The sequence below is a fragment of the Dendrobium catenatum genome, unplaced genomic scaffold (genome assembly GCF_001605985.2).
Source record: "Dendrobium catenatum unplaced genomic scaffold, ASM160598v2 fragScaff_scaffold_1221, whole genome shotgun sequence".
Lineage (NCBI taxonomy): Eukaryota > Viridiplantae > Streptophyta > Magnoliopsida > Asparagales > Orchidaceae > Dendrobium > Dendrobium catenatum.
This window is the reverse complement of record NW_021319683.1, coordinates 28985-47696: the sequence shown is the minus strand read 5'-3', so window position 1 is coordinate 47696 and position 18712 is coordinate 28985. Positions and strand designations below refer to the sequence as shown.

The 18712-nt window shown below is 33.2% G+C and overlaps 1 protein-coding gene across 1 annotated transcript in view; it reads left to right on the top strand.

Moving 5' to 3' along the window:
- Positions 1–10319, top strand: part of LOC110100287 (probable pre-mRNA-splicing factor ATP-dependent RNA helicase DEAH4) — a 51252-nt gene extending 40933 nt beyond the window's left edge. The window contains exons 8-10 of the mRNA XM_020827724.2: positions 1515–1601; positions 6087–6301; positions 10207–10319. Of these exons, the coding sequence (XP_020683383.1) occupies positions 1515–1601; positions 6087–6301; positions 10207–10319 (415 nt within the window). The remainder of the gene's footprint in view (positions 1–1514; positions 1602–6086; positions 6302–10206) is intronic.
- Positions 10320–18712: the final 8393 nt, after the last annotated feature.

Sequence of the window (18712 nt, the reverse complement as noted above, 5' to 3'; positions counted from 1 at the left end):
TAGGACACGGACATGGGTTGGACACAATATTATAGTTTTTATATTAAAAAAATAGTGTATAAAAATTAAATAAGTATAATTTTATAAATAATTTGAAATAATAAATCATTTAACTAGAATTTGTGCTTAAAGTGATTAGTATTAGGATGTCGAGAATCAGATGTCAATGCCGTTTATCAGTTGCCGAGAGAGGAGATGAAAATACCTTCACTGCCAAAAAAAAAATGAAAATGAGAATATTCGATGATTGGGTATTAAGTGCGGACGTTGATTTGATATTGTGGATAGGAAATAAGAAATTTAGTTTAAATCCCGCTAAATACAATAAATTATATTTAAAAAAATTTATAAAATATTTAAGATACGCGTGTCGGACACGCGTGTCCAATTTGTATTTAATATTTTTTAATCGTACATTTTTTCGGCGTGTCCGACACGTGTCAGAGGAGTGTCGGACTAGTGTCGTGTCGAGAGGGAGGGAGGAGGGCTCAATGGGGATGAATAGAGAAGAATTTATAATGTCAATGACAAAAAGTTTGGGTGGGGCCTATGATGCACCGACACTTCTCCTCAAAGAAGCGTGCAGTGTCCGACACCGTGTCCGACACGACACTCGTCCGACACTCCTCCGACACGTGTCGGACACGCCGAAAATGTGTCCGATTAAAAAAAATTAAAAACTAATTGGACACGCGTGTCCGACACGCGTATCTTAAATATTTTATAATTTTTTTTAAAAATATAATTTCTTATGTTTGGCGAGATTTAAACTAAATTTCTTATTTCCTATCCACAACACTAAATCAACGTCTGCATTTAATACCCATTCATCGAATATTTTTATTTTCATTTCTTTGGCCGTGAAGGTATTTTCATCTCCTCTGTTTTTGTACAATTACAAATCTTTCTCTTGTTGAATCAGAGTTGAAAGCAGTGATATTCAATGATGATCATATTGAAGGCTTAAAACAAACCTCTAAAGTTAATCTTAGTAGTTGAAGCTTGAATGCTTGTGTTGTATTATTTACTTATATTTTTGTGGTTGTATTAGATATTTTATACTAAATATTTTATAGTATAAGTTAGACAAGTTATCATGTCATTCATTTATTATTGTTTTCCATTTTTAATATGATATTACATTAATATATATACACTATATAAAAAAATGTATTGCCGTGCCCGCGCCGTACCCGTGTCCTATATTTAAAAAAAAAACCGTGTCCCGTGTCCGTGTCGTGTCCGTGTCGCCATGTCCGTGTCCATGCATCATAGGGTGGGGCCAATGATGATGATAATTATGTTACACGTGGCATATATTTGTAATATTATGTTTTTGCAATTTTTTTGCAACATCATGCTTTGTTCAACAAGTTGTAATAATTTTATACATGAAAATTTGTTGAAGAAACTCTTTGAGTTAAATGAAACCATATTTGGTATTTTCTAACTATGACCATTAATTTCTACTCTTTTGTTTTTCTGATAACGTACAATCTTTATTTTTTTGCTAGATATGTCATTGATACTGGTTATGTGAAGCAGCGTCAATATAATCCATCGACTGGGATGTATTCTCTTGATGTTGTCCAGATTAGCAGGTAGGGACTGTTGATACTTTTAATAATGATTAATCTTGTTTCATGCATAGTTATTTGTGCTTTCATTTCCCATTATGATATCAACTACTGAAAACTTCATTGGATCTTGGTGTAAAATCCCAAATTCGTTGTGGTTTATCTTGAGTTCTTAAGAATAGAGATTAAATTGCCTTACAAATGTAATGCAACAATAATTTTTACGGTATAAAACGGATTTCAATATCTAGTGTTTAAGTCTTTCTTGTTAAGGAGAAGTTTCTCAACTGTATTATGAAATAAGAGAATATGAAGGAGACATAAAAGTAGATATTTATTTGAAATTACAATTAGGTGTAAACAGATAATAAGATTATTAAAATAGATATGGTAAACCGATGTAAACCTTTATAAGTGAAGCCTACTATACGAAGAAAATTAATGGGTAAGAAGAGAAGCCAATGAAGTAACACATAAGAGAAAAGAGGTTATAACTAGGCAATTTGAGGATTGGCAATGGGAAGAGCTAATTCATTTCCATTTTTGAGACCCACTCGTTAATTGAGTGCATTTATGAATTTCAATGACCCATTGACTACCCATTAACCAATAACCAGCTCAAAGTACTCCTTATCTGTCACGACCCGGCCTGGAGACTCGAATTAACTAGTCGAGAATTGACGGTCGGACGGTAGATTAAATTTCAACTATTCTAAAACTATTTCAAAACTGAAAGAGCCGCTAAAACCTCAAAATTTAAAACAAAATGTCTTAAATACCTCTCATTTGGAGCGTTTCGCCTACGGTTTACGTTTTCACCTCTTCTATTCATTTCGATTATACTTAATTATACTTGAAAAATAATTTGCAATAGGAAGAGTGAGTCAAAACAAAACTCAGTAAGTAAAACATGCTTCTAAAATTACAGAAATCCAAGATATTGAGAACAATAGCATAATCATTCTATAACATAAATTAAGTCTGTTTAAATTTTTTATATCAAAATGTGCATACATCATATCTATCAAATATATCGTATTTTTATCCTTTCATAATAATACAACCGTCACAGGATCCACTGCCTAATTTAGTACTAATGAATGTACTTCTTTTCTTTATCCTTTTTCCATAACCTTTTTCATTAACATGCACTGGTACAACGTGTCCAGATAATATCATAAGGGGGTGAGCTCCATCTTTTAACATGCACATGCAATCACACATATCTAGTCATCTCATTCTTATATAATATTACTTTATTTTATGCTTTATATAATAATATATAGTAAATCACTTAATATATGAGAGATAAATTAATTGCAATGCAGTAAAGTAATTAACTTGTAATAATAATTAAATGAAAGCTTAGAAATAATTTAATTACCGTAACATAGAAACATGCTTACTTTTATTAGGATTGCTTGTTCTTAATATCCTTGCTCTGACTTCAATAAAATGACATCTATAATAATAGATGATTTCACATGATTATTTTAACTTATATATCTAATAATGTCTTTCTAATTAGTTACTTAATATTTATTATTATTATTATTTAATAGAATTTTATTCTCTCCACTTTATTATTTAAATATAGAAGATCATAATTTAATTAATTCTAAAATAAATTATCTATATTTAATAATTTTTTCATTTAAATAACTAATAAAATATAATCATTTTGTATATAAATTATTGTTAACTCTTAAATATGTTATTATTCTAAATCTTATTTATATCATAATTTAAATTATTACGACCTCATATATTATTTTATTTATAAATTCTAAAAATAAATTTCCACTTAAAATTAATTTTAATTATTCTTATATATATATATATATATATTGAAGTTCAATGATTGAATAAGAGAATGATTTTTCTTTAAGGGTTCAATGAATAAGAGCAGAGAACCTTGGAATCCCTTGTTTTACCCCTAAGTTTTGGAGAACTTTGTACAAAGGAAGAATTTCATATGATTGATTCTGACACCTCTTATAAAGTGCTCCTAGGAAGACCGTGGTTTCTTGAATATGTTATCGTGCTTTCAATTCATCAATGCATGAAATTTGGCTGAGATGGTGAAGAACATTTAATTGATGGCAATAAACAATCATTTTCGGTACATGAAGTTAAATTCTATGATGAGTCAAATATTTCAAAACACAAAAGCTGAAGGCTGATCGCCCTCTAAAAAGCTAGACTCTTCCACTTGTTAAGGAAAAATTAAAAGCCAAATGTAAGAGTGAATCAAAACAATCCAGTTTAGTGCCTCACCTTGGCAGTGATATTGAGAATGAGGAGGAAGAATTGTTACTTCATCAACCTAATTCCCAATAATGCCTAAAAAAGAAGGGGATTTTTGGCCCAGCTCCATAGTGATGAAGTTTAAGAAAAACTAAATCTTTTTGAGGAGAGTATCTAACTCTCGAACATCCTCAAATACCATAAAAATGATACCCATGCTAGTAGAGCACGTTAAATTTTAACTTTCTCATTAAGCACTAATGTAGAGAGTTTAAAAACTTTTATGATCTCCCAAGGAGGGGTCGCAATGAACGTGAGGTTTTTTTCTACAAATCATAGGGTATACCAAGGCATATCCCTCATGGATTAAAATGAGAATATGATAGTTTGGAAGATGAAGATATGGCGCCGACTATCCCTCAATATTTCTCACCATCTCTAAGAAGGCTTATTGAAAGAAATGTTATTTTTTGACAAATAAACAAACAAGCTTGATATTTTAGAAATCTCTAGAATAATGATGATGCTCAAATTCTCATCAGATATGGGAAATTTACAATGTGGTCTCGGGTATGCTCAATCGGATCGATGATGCACTGACACTTATTCTCAAAGAGGCATGGAGTATCCGATACGTATTCGACACGACACGCGTTTGACAAATCCCTGACAAGTGTCAGGCACATCGAAAATATGTCCGATTAAAAAATTATTAAATACAAATTGAATATGTGTGTCAGATACGTGTTTGTTAAATATTTTATGAATTTTATAAAAATATAATTTCTTGTATTTCAATTTTTTATTTATTTTAAATATAAAAACTAAATTTCTTATTTCTATCCACAACACCAAATCAATCGCCCGCACTCAATACCCCATTCATCAAATATTCTCATTTTTATTTCTCTTTGGCGGTCGCGATTTTGGTTTCACAACAATGCTCGATGTGCTCTCAACATCAAAGTCTGACTCAATCTTAAAATTGATGCTCGATGTTAGCAATTTTTACACTCACAACTTGACAGTTCATCTTTGTCTGATGCCATCTTAACAGCTCATTATTGTTTTTTTAATTAATCATACCAAGGCCCCAAATACAAATAAGACCGCTTATTTGTAGGGAAACACTCTTGCAAATTGAGGTTAAGAATGCAAAATAATAGTTAATAACAATTAATTCATGAATAATGGATGATAAGTCTGATGAAAAAAAATTAATACATTGCTAGAAAGGAAGATTTGACATGGAGTACTGTTGCAAAGGCCACTGATGTTTCTAACAAAAGCTATAACATTTAAGAGCGATCGAAAGACTTAAAAAGAATCTTCATGTAGGCATGACCAATGCTATTGAGAATGAGGAGGATGAGGGTGACGAAAGAGATTATGAAATAGGAGACAATGCTGATGAAGATAATCAAGCTTTTTAATACTTTTGCTGATGACGATGATTTCCAAGAAAAGGTGCTTAAATTCTTACAAATCATTATGCTTAAACAAAATGATTGTAATATTTTGAATTATGAGGGATTGAGGTGTTGATTACTTGAACTTATGCATCACTTTGATTGTCTTTTATTATTATGATAGTTTATCTTTCAGTTTAAAATATTAATACCTTTTTTTAATAATTAATTTATATTTTGCGCGATGTTGAAAATGGCATGCACTGTGCCGTGCTCTTAGTGCCATTACTCTATGGGATGCTTTGCGCCATGGTGTGCTATTCTCCTTTGACAAGTATTATTATGCTGATGTTGCATGCTTTTAGAAAATGCCACTTGCATTCATGACCGTGTAAGAGATGTATGAAATTTAGCTACAAGCATTGTTCAAATTGATTTATTTTCTATTAAAAAATTTATGCATGAATAATGGATTGCCCATGTCACCTATTAGCTGTACCAATATTTGAGGACATTTTCATTAGAACTCAAATATTAAATAATTGGCAATATATCTATAAGCCTGTTTTTCTGTTTGTTACTAAATGGCGTAGCGCTTGAACAACATGGTATGTTGTTGGCATGCTAAGTGCAAGACCACCTTACTGCAATTTTGAGTCGTCAACCTGACTAAAGATACAGGTTAACATAGAGAATTAATGGTTTGTGTTTAGTTGCCAGACTACATCCTCTTATTTTGAGGAGCAGTGTATCGTTTCTATGTTACATAATGACTGTTTTTAACACTTTCTTGACAGTGTGGATGATCATCATGCTTTGTTTATTAAGCAGCTTTATGATTTGCATGGTTTAGAGTCCAAGCTGATCAGCGTGCTGGCCGAGCTGGAAGAACTTGTCCCGGAAAGTGTTATAGATTATACCCCTCCAGCGTCTATTATGAAGAGTTCCTCGATGCTACCGTTCCTGAAATTCAGAGGTCATCTTTGACCGGAAGTGTCTTATACCTTAAATCACTTAATCTTCCAGATATTGATATCTTGAAGTTTGATTTTCTTGATTCACCATCACGTAAGCTCCAAACTTTTTGATGTTACTTCATGTAAACATCATATTTTCGCATTGAATTGCACTTGTTTTTATTCACAACAACAACAACAACATTGAGCCTTTGTCCCACTACGTGGGGTCGGCTACATAAATCCTTTTTTGCCATTTTGTCCCGTTAAAAATCAAAATCTCATTTAAATCTAATAAAGAAATATCATTTCTAATATTTTTTAACCAAGTCTTTTTAGGTCTACATTTACCTTTCTTTGCATAAGTCAAATCTAAAATCTCAACTTTCCTAATTGGGTCATCGGAAGGCCTCAGTTTAATGTGACCAAACCATATAAGGCGACTCTCTCTAATCTTATCTTCCATTGGAGCTACTCCAACCTTTTCACGTATATGCTTATTTCATATCCTATCTCTAAGGGTAAAGCCACTCATCCACCTAAGCATCCTCATCTTTGCAACATTTAACTTAATATTATGCTTCTTTTTTAATGGCCAACATTTGGCACCATAAAACATTGTAGGTCTCACCACCATCTTATAGAATTTTCCCTTAAGTTTGAGGGGAACTTTTCACAACAAGCCAGATGCATTCCTCCACTTCAATCATCCAACTTGAATTCTGCTGATAATATCCCCATATATTTTACCATCACTATGAACAATAGATCCAAGATATCTAAAATGTGTACTCTTATTAATGACTTAATCGCCCAAAGTCACAATCCCCTCACTAGGTCTATTTCTACTAAATTTACACTCTATATATTCAATTTTAGATTTACTCAAGCGAAAACCTTTAGACTCTAAGGTTGATCTCCACTATTCAAGTTTACCTTCAGCTCCTCTAGTCTTATCGACAAGGAGAATATCATCAGCAAAAAACATACACCAAGGTACATCCTCTTGCAAATGTCTAGTGAGAATATCCATGACTAAAGAAAAAAGGTATGGATTTAAGGCTGATCATTGATGTAATCCAACCGAAATAGGAAAATACTTAGTCAAGCCACCTTGTATTTGAACACAAGTAATAGCTCCTGCGTACATATCTTTAATGATTTGAATATAATCATTATTAACTCCTTTCTTTTCAAGAACTCTCAATAGCACTTCACTTGAAACTTTATCATATGCTTTCTCTAAATCAATAAATATTATATGTAGATCATCCTTATTCTCTCTATATTTCTCCATCAAACCTCTCAATAAATGTATGGCTTCAATAGTAGGCCTACCCGACATGAATCTAAATTGATTTTGAGAAACATTAGTATCATGCCACAACCTACGCTCGATAACTAGCTCCCATAGTTTTAAAGTATGACACATTAAATTAATTTCTCTATAGTTCGCACACTCCTGTGCATCACCTTATTCTTAAAAATAGAAATTAACACACATTCTCCACTGATCTAGTATCTTTTTTGTTTTCAAAACAGTATTAAAAAGTTTAGTAAGCCAAAAAATTCCTTCATCTCCTAAGCATTTCCACATCTTTATTGGAATATCATCAGGTCCAACAATTTTTCCACATTTAATTTTCTTTAAAGCCTCTTTAACTTCGGCTTTACTAATACGCCGATAAAAACAAAAATCTTTATTTTAATTTAGGTTGCTAAAGTTACTAAAGTCAATCGTATTTTCACATTCTTCATTAAAAAGTTTAGCAAAATATCTCATCCACCTTTGTTGAATATCTTCTAAGAAAATTATTTTTTTATCTTCATACTTAATATACTTTACTTGGATTTATTGTTCAGAGTTGATGGTGAAATAGATGGGGATATTATCAGCAGAATTCAAGTTGGATGGTTGAAGTGGACGAATGCATCGGGATTATTATGTGATAGAAATGTACCCCTCAAACTTAAGGGAAAATTATATAAGATGGTAGTGAGGCCTGCAATGCTTTATAGTGCCGAATGTTGGCCATTAAAAGAGAAGCATAATACTAAGTTAAGTGTGGCAGAGATGAGGATGCTCAGGTGGATGAGTGGCTTTACCCTTAGAGATATGATACGAAATGAGCATATACGTGAAAAGGTTGGAGTAGCTCCAGTAGAAGATAAGATTAGAGAGAGTCGCCTTAGATGGTTTGGTCACATAAAACGACGGCCTTCCGATGACCCGGTTAGGAGAGTAGAGGTATTAGATTTGACTTATGTTAAGAAAGGTAGGGGTAGACCTAAAAATACTTGATTAGAAAATATTAGGAATGACATTTCTTTATTAGATTTAAACGAGAATTTGACTTTTAATAGGACACAATGGAGAAAAAAGATTCATGTAGCTGACCCCATGTAGTGGGATAAAGGCTTGATGTTATTGTTGTTGTTGTATACTTAATATACTTGAACTAAATCCTTACTACTACTATCTCTTTGTTTGGCTAACTTATACATATATCTTTCTCCCTTATTAGTATCTAATCTATTATATAAATCATTAAAAGTTAAGCTCTTTGCATCGCAAAAAACTTTCTTTGATTCTTTACGAGCCTCTTTATAACTTTTCCAATTATCAGAATTTTTATATCTAAACTAATTTTTATAACAAATCTTCTTATTTTTTTTCCTTGCACATTTGGATTTAATCACCAACTATTTTTACTATTTGGAGCTTTTCCCTTCGGAACTCCAAGCACATGTTTTTCAATATTCTTAATATCACTAGCTACTTTTTCTCACATAACATTAGCATGCTCATGTACAGACAAAATCTTAAAATCTAAAATCCCACTCTCAAAAATACTTTTGTTAATATTCTTTAAATGCCCCCATCTAATTCTAAAAAATCGTTTTACTTTATTTTTTATTATCTGCCCTTAATCTTAAAGTCCAAAACTAATAAAGAATGTTGGGTATATAAATTTTCACTCGGAATAACTTTACAATCTTTGCAATCTAAATGATCTAATTTTCTTATAAGAAAATAATCAATCTGCATTTTATTATATCTATTTTTATAAGTGATAAGATGCTAATATCTTTTCTTAAATAAGATATTAGATATTAAGAAATCATAAACTAAAAAAAATCTAATATGGTCTTACCACCTTCATTTGTCATTCCAAACCCATGACCACCATGAATACTTTTAAAATCTTCTATCTTTCTACCAACATGTTCATCTAAATCTCCTTCAATAAAACTCTTTCTTCAAGAGGTATTTTTTGTATTAATTATTCTAAGTCATTCCAAAATTTTAATTTTGAACCCATATCCAAACTTACTTGAGGAGTATAAACACTTATAATTTTAGCAATCTTAGCATCAACAAAAATCCTTAAAGCTATAATTTTATCTCTAGTTCTGTTAATTTTTATAACACTCTCCTTCAAACTTTTATATATAATTACACCTACATCATTTCTAGTACAACTCCTATGAATCATAATATGTATTAATTCCATTAATTTTTTTGTAAGGGAGCCTATATTCCATGTTCCTATCATAAATTTAGTTTCATGGACTAGCTTCTTTGCCCACATTACCTTGATGTGAGAATTCTTGCCTATTTAACACTACACCCAGGCGCCGGTGCATCGGCTCTTGCACTCTTGTCGCTATATTCAAGCCATTCAGCACGTCACTTTCAGGGGATGCCCTAGAATTAATACAATGTTTTAAAGGATTCATGTTATGATTATTCGACAAGTTTTACGCTGGCTGTCGACTACGTAACGTAACCCTCTACTTTTCTCATCCAGGAATTTGACATTGGTAACGACAGTGTTAACTTGTTTTTGTTACTATCTATAATTTTTTTTTGTTACGTACTTGCTATAATCAGAAAAGTTGGAATGTAAAGTTTTGGATGGTTATCCTAATGCATAATATCTTATTAATCAAGTTTAGCATAGCAGGTGAATATCGCTCTTTTTCCTTATGAACTTCCTCTTTTTTTTCCTCTAGGTGAGTCCTTAGCCGATGCTTTAAGGCAGTTATATCTCATTGATGCTATTGATGAAAATGGAATGATAACTCATGTGGGACGGACTATGGCAGGTAACACCTTCATATTTTGATCATTGTAATGTTTCCATGAAATCATTATTTCTGGCTTTTTGCATTAATATATACTCTAACTAAGTTGAATTTTTTTATATAAATGAGCTCCTTTAGCCGACTTGTTAATCCTTCAGTAACATAGTAACTTCAGAGCATGGCGCGCGAAGCGCATGCGGAACGGGCATGGAGACAAAAATCCAGAATAGAAGTGTGGAGGAGACAGCCTCTACTGAAAGGAGAGGCGCTAGTGTTATATTAGACTAAAAGGATAGGCAATAGCTTGAATTACAGGAGAGGAGACCGAGCTCATTCCCTTTGCTTCCTGGGCCCAAAGCAGTGCTTTGTTTCTTGGCCAAATCAAGGATTTTGGGCTTCTTGCTGAATATATATTCATCGAAAGATAGATCCATATTTTTGTGGAATGAATGAATAATTTGTACCGAAGGATTAATTACATACTGAGCATTAGATGATGGGTGTAGGACAATAAAGAATTCCTAATAAATAAAGTTAAAGTTGCCAAATTTCTGGCACTCATGATCTTATATATACACACACACACATATGCAACATTTCTACATATTCATATGTGCATATAGTGCATATATTGCATATAGATGTTTTTAGCCTAAATAGTCGCCATCTTGGTAATTTGTGGGATTACAAAGCTGGCAGCCTATCATGTCATAAATTATTGCAATCTGTTGTCTTCAAGGTACAAAATCCCTTCTAAATTTTCTGGGAAATAAAGGTGCGCAAGATGTAGAATATCTTTCTTCTGTTGTAATTACTAGTTTCATAGGTAGAACTTACTAAGTCTATTTTAGAATCTTGTTGTATAAATAAAGGGATAAGACCTCCAATAAAATACACAAAATTTATATCATTTCTCCTCTATGGTATTAGTTCTTGGAATAGGTGCTGAATTTTTTTTTCCCCACAGTTTTCCCCTCTACCTCTTGTCTGCCTTACCAACCTTTGCCATCTTTTTTCGTTGATTAAAATTGATTTATATAATAAATTAGATCATAAGGAGGGAAAAACTGTATGTATAAATTTGCCAAGTAAAGAAATAGGAGAATGGTCTAATTCAAGTGAAATGCATATGAATTTGCCAAGTAAAGAAATAGGAGAATGATCTAATTCAATTGAAATGCGTTAAAGATGAAGAGCAAACGATGATTTTATTTGAAGAGGATATTTAACATAGGTGGATGAAATATTTGATAATCTTTTCAAGAAATATTGTGAGAATAAAATTGACTTTAATGACCTTAGCACCCTAAATGAAAGTAAAGTTTTTTATTTTTTATCTTTGTATTATTAAAACTATAGTTAGTGAGGTTTTAAAGAAAATAAGCCTGAAAAAGTAGTTGAGCCTAATGATATTTCAATAGAGGTGTGGAAATGCTTACGAGATGAAGGAATTTCTTTGTTTAAAAAATTTTAAATATTATTTTGAAAACTAGAAGATGCTAGATGAGTGGAGGTGTGTTGGTTCCTATTTTTAAAAATAAAGGTGATGCACAAGAGTGCGAATTATAGAAGAATTAAGTCAATGTGCTATGCATCAAAATTGTGAAACAGAGTAATTGAGAATAGATTGCTGAATGATAATAGTGTTTCTCAAAATCAATATGGATTCATGTTGGGTAGGTCTACTATGGAAACTATTCATTTTTTGAGAGGTTTGATGGAGAAGAAGGATCTACATATGATAATTGTTATTTTAGAGAAAGCTTATGATAAAATTCAAGAGTCATGCTTTGGAAAGTCTTAGAAAAGAAATGAGTTGATAATGCTTATATTGAAGTCATTAAGGATATGCATATAGAAGCTATTATTTGTTTTCAAACAGGTGGCTTGACTAAGTATTTTCCTATTCCAGTTGGATTAGATCAAGGATTAGCTTTAAGCTCATATATTTTTACTTTAGTCATGAATATACTTACTAGGCATTTGCAGGAGGATGTACTCTACTGTATGCTTTTGTTTTTGATATTCCTATTGTTGATAAGTCTAGAGAGGGAGTTGAAGGGCTAATCTGTCTATTGTTCAAAGTGAAGGTGAAATAGATGGGGGATATTATTAGTATAATTCAAGTTGGATGTTGAATTGGAGGAATGCGTCGGGCCTATTGTGTGATAGAAAAATGATTTGGGTAGCCGATCTCTTGTTGTGGGACAAAGGATTTATGTTGTTGTTGTTGTTAAAGGAAAAATTATTCTCTATATCAATAGCTATGGACCAACCAAATGTTCTTATCAAATTATTGTAGAGAGTACTAGGGCGTTAATCATATTCAAATTAAATGGATGATATTAACTTAGTATTCCCAGATTTTGAAAACCTTTCTCCTATGAAAAGCAAAATTGGGCACCTTATTGGCCTCATGTCAAGTGACGACGATCTCAATTTATGTTTTGGAATTAAAATTAAATAATAACAGAAGATAGTTGAATCTACATGTTTCTAACTACAACCAAATATATTTGGGAAGAAATAAAGCAAATATCATCCAAGGAGCTTGATGATGTCTTAGTTTACAAGATTAAGGCAAAATTTTACTTTTTTAACCATGGTTCATTTTTTGGTTATTGAATACTTATAATAAAAGAAAAAAATTGTGCATCAAAATTGATTACTGTGAGTATCAAAATATGATGCTGTTAAGATGATGTAACACTGCAAACCTTTGTAGGGAAAACTACAATTACTTGGAGTAAATGTCATATGACAAGGTATGCATTCAAATACTTGGAAAGTCACCTCTTTTAAATCTAAATGATGTCTTATCTATTATTAGAAGTGAAAAAGACGTGGGTTCCAAAACATTTCGCATGACACAGCCAAGTTGGACTGTAGATAAGGCATTACATAGAAATTTAACCTGAATTTATAATCTTGTTGGTGGTTTCGCATAGGTGCAAGCTTCTATGGTTAAATAGCCATCCTGGTGATGGGAGAGAGCTTTTGATTAAGGTTAGTCATAAGCGCTAAATGTTTAGTGTATAGTCGTAATTTATTTTATGATTAAGAAATTTATTATCTTTAGCTTAAAGCTGATGTTGGAGAATTTTTGTATCCTCAAACGGATTACATACTTTATAATCGAGTACGACATAAGAATGATGATATATTATCCCGAAGGGCAAAAATACAATTTTCTTATGGACTCAATAATAAAATTTACAATTTTGAACAGAGATTCCCCCATTCGATATTTTGATCGAATGGGTTTATTTATTTCTGGGGTACAAATGTCTCATTGGGGCAAGCCCATATGATTAATTACATCCCAAGCTTTGGTTTGGGAAGACTTTTGATTAAACTAGTGATTTTTCTTGTTTTGAGAGTCATTTTGAATGTTGGCTAAAGTTTGTTTTTTTTTTAAATCCATGAAAGTATTGTTTAAAAGTTTTGGTCCTTTAGGAATTTCAAGGAGGAATTGATCAACTTGGGATTAGATTTGGAATGAGAGCCAAGGAAGGTAATGTAGGAGTACTTGATTCTGAGGGAAACTCAGAGGTGCTCAAACTATCCTATATTCGGCTTTACATTTTAGAAATCTAATTTTGTTCAAGTTGACATTTTTATTAGAAATTTGGGGCTTACATTCCAACAACTCATGTTGGAGGAATTGCCCGAAAGGTGAGGGCTTATAAGGTGATTTGGAATCAACCAATGCCTCGGACCCTAAAACTAAGGTGAGGACTACCGATAGGTAGTGCCTCGAACCTAAATCTAATGAAATGCAGGAGGGACTTACAAATTACATCTCACATGAGGCATAATCTGCTCGACCTCTGGATTTACTGTCTCGCCTAGAAGGGACTACCAACTAGACCCACCTAAACGCTTTTTTTAAAACAATATCATCCGGTCTTGATGCAAATGTAGAGTGAGAAGCCTGTTTTTATTTAGAAGGTAGGGTTTATAACTTGGCTTTGTGGCCAAGATGCCTATGCATAAAGGTATGCATATGCTGACTCACAAAAAGAAAGATTTTTATTATCTAGTCCTTAAGCGTGGGTTTTTCTACAAGAGACATTTTTGGACTATGCATGTTTATTTTAATTTTTTGAAAACTTGGCTCCTTAAAGGGAGTCATGCAATTTTTCTTTTATTAGACAATTATGGAGCCTAATTTCATTTTTTAGATTGCTTATATTTTAAGAGGTAGAAAATTTATTTTATCCTAAGAGCCTACCGCAACATAGTCCAGGCCACAGTCAATTAAAGCAATAGAAGAAACCTAGGAAAAATACATGCTTTTCTAATGCGCACCCAATAAACACATGCTTGTATATAAATTAAAACAGAAGTGTAAATAGTGTCCTGGTTATTACAAACATGTTTGGCAGTTGAGTTGTCTGCCATTATACAACCCAGTTAAATTTATTACAGACTCTACTTGTGGGGTCTTCAAGCTTTACAAAAAGATCTTTGGGCTTCATCTAAAAAAAAAGGTACATCCCTCCTATTCTAATCCTTTCTTTTGCTCCGAACCCCCACAAGTTTTACATCCTACTTCTATCAGATATATTTGAAAATATAAAAGACTCAAACCTGCAAAATAGAGTTAGACAGCAGTTTATATAATCATCACATTATATTCCCAAAATTGGCTTAGCACTTAGAGTGCTAAGCACCTGCTTCTGCCCTATTGGCCATGCCTCTAGGGAGGTTTTAAGCAGTGTCTGCAAGCAAACAACATTAGCATAATCATGACATTTACCCTCTTCTAGGACATGGCCACCTGCATAGAAAAGCATTTATATCTTTCTATACTAACCACTTAAGGGCAAGTGTCCACAACGCAGACAATCCAAAATGCAATCACTCCACAACATCAATCACATGCGCACACAAAAAAAAAACTCTAATCCTAGTATGCCTAAGGGGTTGTGCACCTAAGTGTGTGAGGCTTGTGTGGTATGTCAAACTAAGGGTCCTCTTAAAATTTGGATCTAAGGAAGAAATGTCAAACATGTGGCTTTTGAGCTCAAAGTTGGAAGAATTCTCCTTCTAACTTTTGGAGCTAGGAGAAGAGTGAATTCCTTTAGCTTTGAGGCTAAAGAAGGGGAAGAAAGAGAGTCCAACATATAGCTTTTGGGCCAAGTGTTGGAAGTGTTCTCTTTAGATTTTGGAGCTAAGAAGGGAAAATGGGAGTCCAACATTTAGCTTTTAGATTAAATGTTGGAGAAATCTCTCTAGCTTTTGAAGCTAAAGAGAAGGAAAGATCTCCTATAATTTGAGAGTTGGAGGAGAGAATGAGGAAACCTTTAACTTTTGAGCTATGGTAAGGAATTTTCTAAGGCCTTTGGAGCCTACAGAAGTGAAGGAGGATTTGTAATTTTGAGGTTACAAATCAAGAGGGTGCCTCCTTGAACTTTTTTGTATTCAAGGAGATAGGATTTCATTTTCTTAGTTCAGATTAAGATAAATGAAGGTAATTTTGGCGATTGCCTACAATTTAGGCTTGTAGGAAAGGAAGTGGTCCAAAGTGCAACCTAGGGATTGCAAATTGGAGGAGTTCCTTTGAACATTTGGTGTCCAAAGGAGAGGTTCACTCCTCCAATTTGGGTTGGAGGAGAAGAAAAGAAAGTGCAACTTATGGGTTGCAAACTTCTGAATACCCCCTTTGAACATTTGGTGTTCAAAGAAAGGCGTACACCCTCCTAATTTGGGTTTAGGATAGTAGAAGGGAAGAAAATAAGATGCAACTTGGGTTGCAAACTCTTGAAAGTGCTTTGAACATTTAGTTATTCAAAGAAGGAAATACATTCTTCTAATTTAAGTTAGAAGAATGAGAGTATGAAGATGGATTTGGGTGCTTTCCTATAATCTTGGCTTGAAGGAAAGATGGAGGAAAATGCAACTTGAAGGTCGCGAAGTGGAAGATTTTCTTTGAACATTTGGTGTTCAAAGAAGGGGACATTCACTCATCCAATTTGAGTCGATGGGATGAGAGGAATTCCTACAACTTTTGAATTGTAGAAATAAGGAAAGGAACATGCAACTTGTGGGTTGCAAATCCATAAATGTTTTTTGAACATTTGAAGTCCAAAGAGAAGTGTACATTATCCTAATCTTGAGTTTTAGGAGAATGAGATAGCTTCCTACAATTTTTGGATTGTAGGAAGAGGAGGATTAAATGATTTTCTACTAACTTTAGAGTTGTAGGAAAGGAGAAATGAAGTGCAACTTGTAGGTTACAAGTTAGAGGAATCCCTTTGAATATTTGGTGTTCGAAAGGGAACGACACACATTCACTTAATTTAGCCCAAGTGAATGAGGAGGCTTTCTACACTTTTCATTTGATAGAAGGAAAGTCACACATTCATGAGAGTTCATTAAGCTTTTAGGTGCCCAAAGAAAAGGGTTCACTCACCTAACATGGGTTAGGAGAATGAGGGGGGGGCATGAGAATAATATTCCTATATTAAAAATATAGGGATATGAGTTATTTTAACCCAACAAAAGGATTTTGTTGTATGCAAACTCTCCCATAACTTTGAGGTTAAGGGATGAAGATGTAACTTGAAAGCTACAAAACTTCTAGAATGTTTCTTTGAATATTTGGTATTCAAAGAAAAGGGTTGCATCCTCTCAATCCGGATTTGGGAGGATGAAAGAAGGGTCACAAGTTCTCTAATAATCATGACTCATAAGAGGTTATGATTAGAATGCAACTTAAAAGTTGCCAATTGAAGGTGCACTTTGGACATTTGGTGTCCAAAGAGAAGTTATTATCCACTTAATTTAGGCTAAGTGGATAGAGGAAATCAAGGTTTGAGTCCTATGTTTAGAAGGATTATTCATTGATTTTTCATTTTCCGATGAATAGAATGGAAGGATAGTTCTAACTTGTGGGTTTAATACCAACAAGCAAGATAAAAGAACTTGGGAGTTGGTTCGAAGTTCCCTCTAACTCATGGGAAGATGTGTTCGGAGCTAAAAGGAAGCCCCAAACATCATGAATAAGAGGTACAATATGTAGTTTTGGAACTACAAATTGCGAAGGTCATCTACCTATATAGGTTAGGTAAATGAGATAGGCTAGATTTAGAATCCTAAGCCTAAAGAGGAGATTCTTTCATTGATCTTTGTGTCTCAAATGAAAGAAAGAGGTAGCTTAGATTTTTGGCTCTTAGCTACAAGACTTTCATATAATGATAAGTTGGAATTTTAGAGAATTCCAAATCATCATATATGAAGGGAGAAATGTTCATTTGCTAACTTTGTGTTGTTAGCAAATGGAATGGGGACTTAAGATTTGTTTTCTAAAATCTTGATTCATGCACTATAATAATTGGGGCTTAGAGGACACCCCAACTACTAAGCATGAGGGACATGTACATAAGGAAGAGAACCTCCTACTCTCCTACAAATGTTTTAGATTCGTTCGAAGGAGAGGATTGACTCCCTAAATCGTTGGAGAGTTTTCCCAAATCAAATTTGATATGATTTTGGGGATTTGGAGGTTTCTAGGAAAATCCTAAAGATCCATTTTGGCAAGATCTAGGGGAAACCTAAAAGTAGACATGTGATGATTTGTAGCTTCTAGGGTAGGGCTAGAATTTATACAATTTAACATTTGGAGCCTTGAGGGGGCTCCAAACATCATGCATGAAGAGGAATCACGTAGGGAAGAGGGTTCCCTAAAGTTTTGAATGAACGTTTTGGATTCATTTGGAGAGGAGAGAATTGATCTCATACAATTTCTACGAGATCTCACAATCGAATTTAACATCATCTAAGGAACCTAGAAATGCGAATGAAGTTTGTATGTTTACGGGGGTATGAACATATGCTAAGTTCGATTATCATTGCATTTGAATCCCTCAATTTATAAATTCAACTAATCATGCTTAAGTAATATCAATGCATGATGGAGTATGATCCATAGACCTTTGAATGTCATGGAATACACCATCTTTGCTTTAGAAGCATTTGGAAATTAAATGAGCATGCTTATAAATTTGTAAATTTTGGATATAAACAAAAGGTGAACAAACAACCCTTGACAGAGACATGCATTTCAATTATTTCATTCCAAATCTCTAATTTGGAAGTTCCAAAAATAGGATTAGATAACTCCAAACATAGGCGCTCATGATCTTGTGAAGGCCCATGCAACCTAAGTTGTTTAGAATTAAATGAGCCTATTTAATCGTCTTCCAAGTCTTTAGAGGTTGAGGGTTGTTCTTGTCACTACCCAACCCGACCGGGACGGATCCCGCTCGCATCGGGTCGTGATGCTGGAACTTCAGACTGACTGAACTGATTCCAGAATCTGGCTTTGGAATTTGTTTCAGAACTTTCTTCCAAACATACAGACAGAAACAGACTCACAGAGGTACTATAAACATCAAAATACAGCGGAACAGATCATCTATATTTTTAT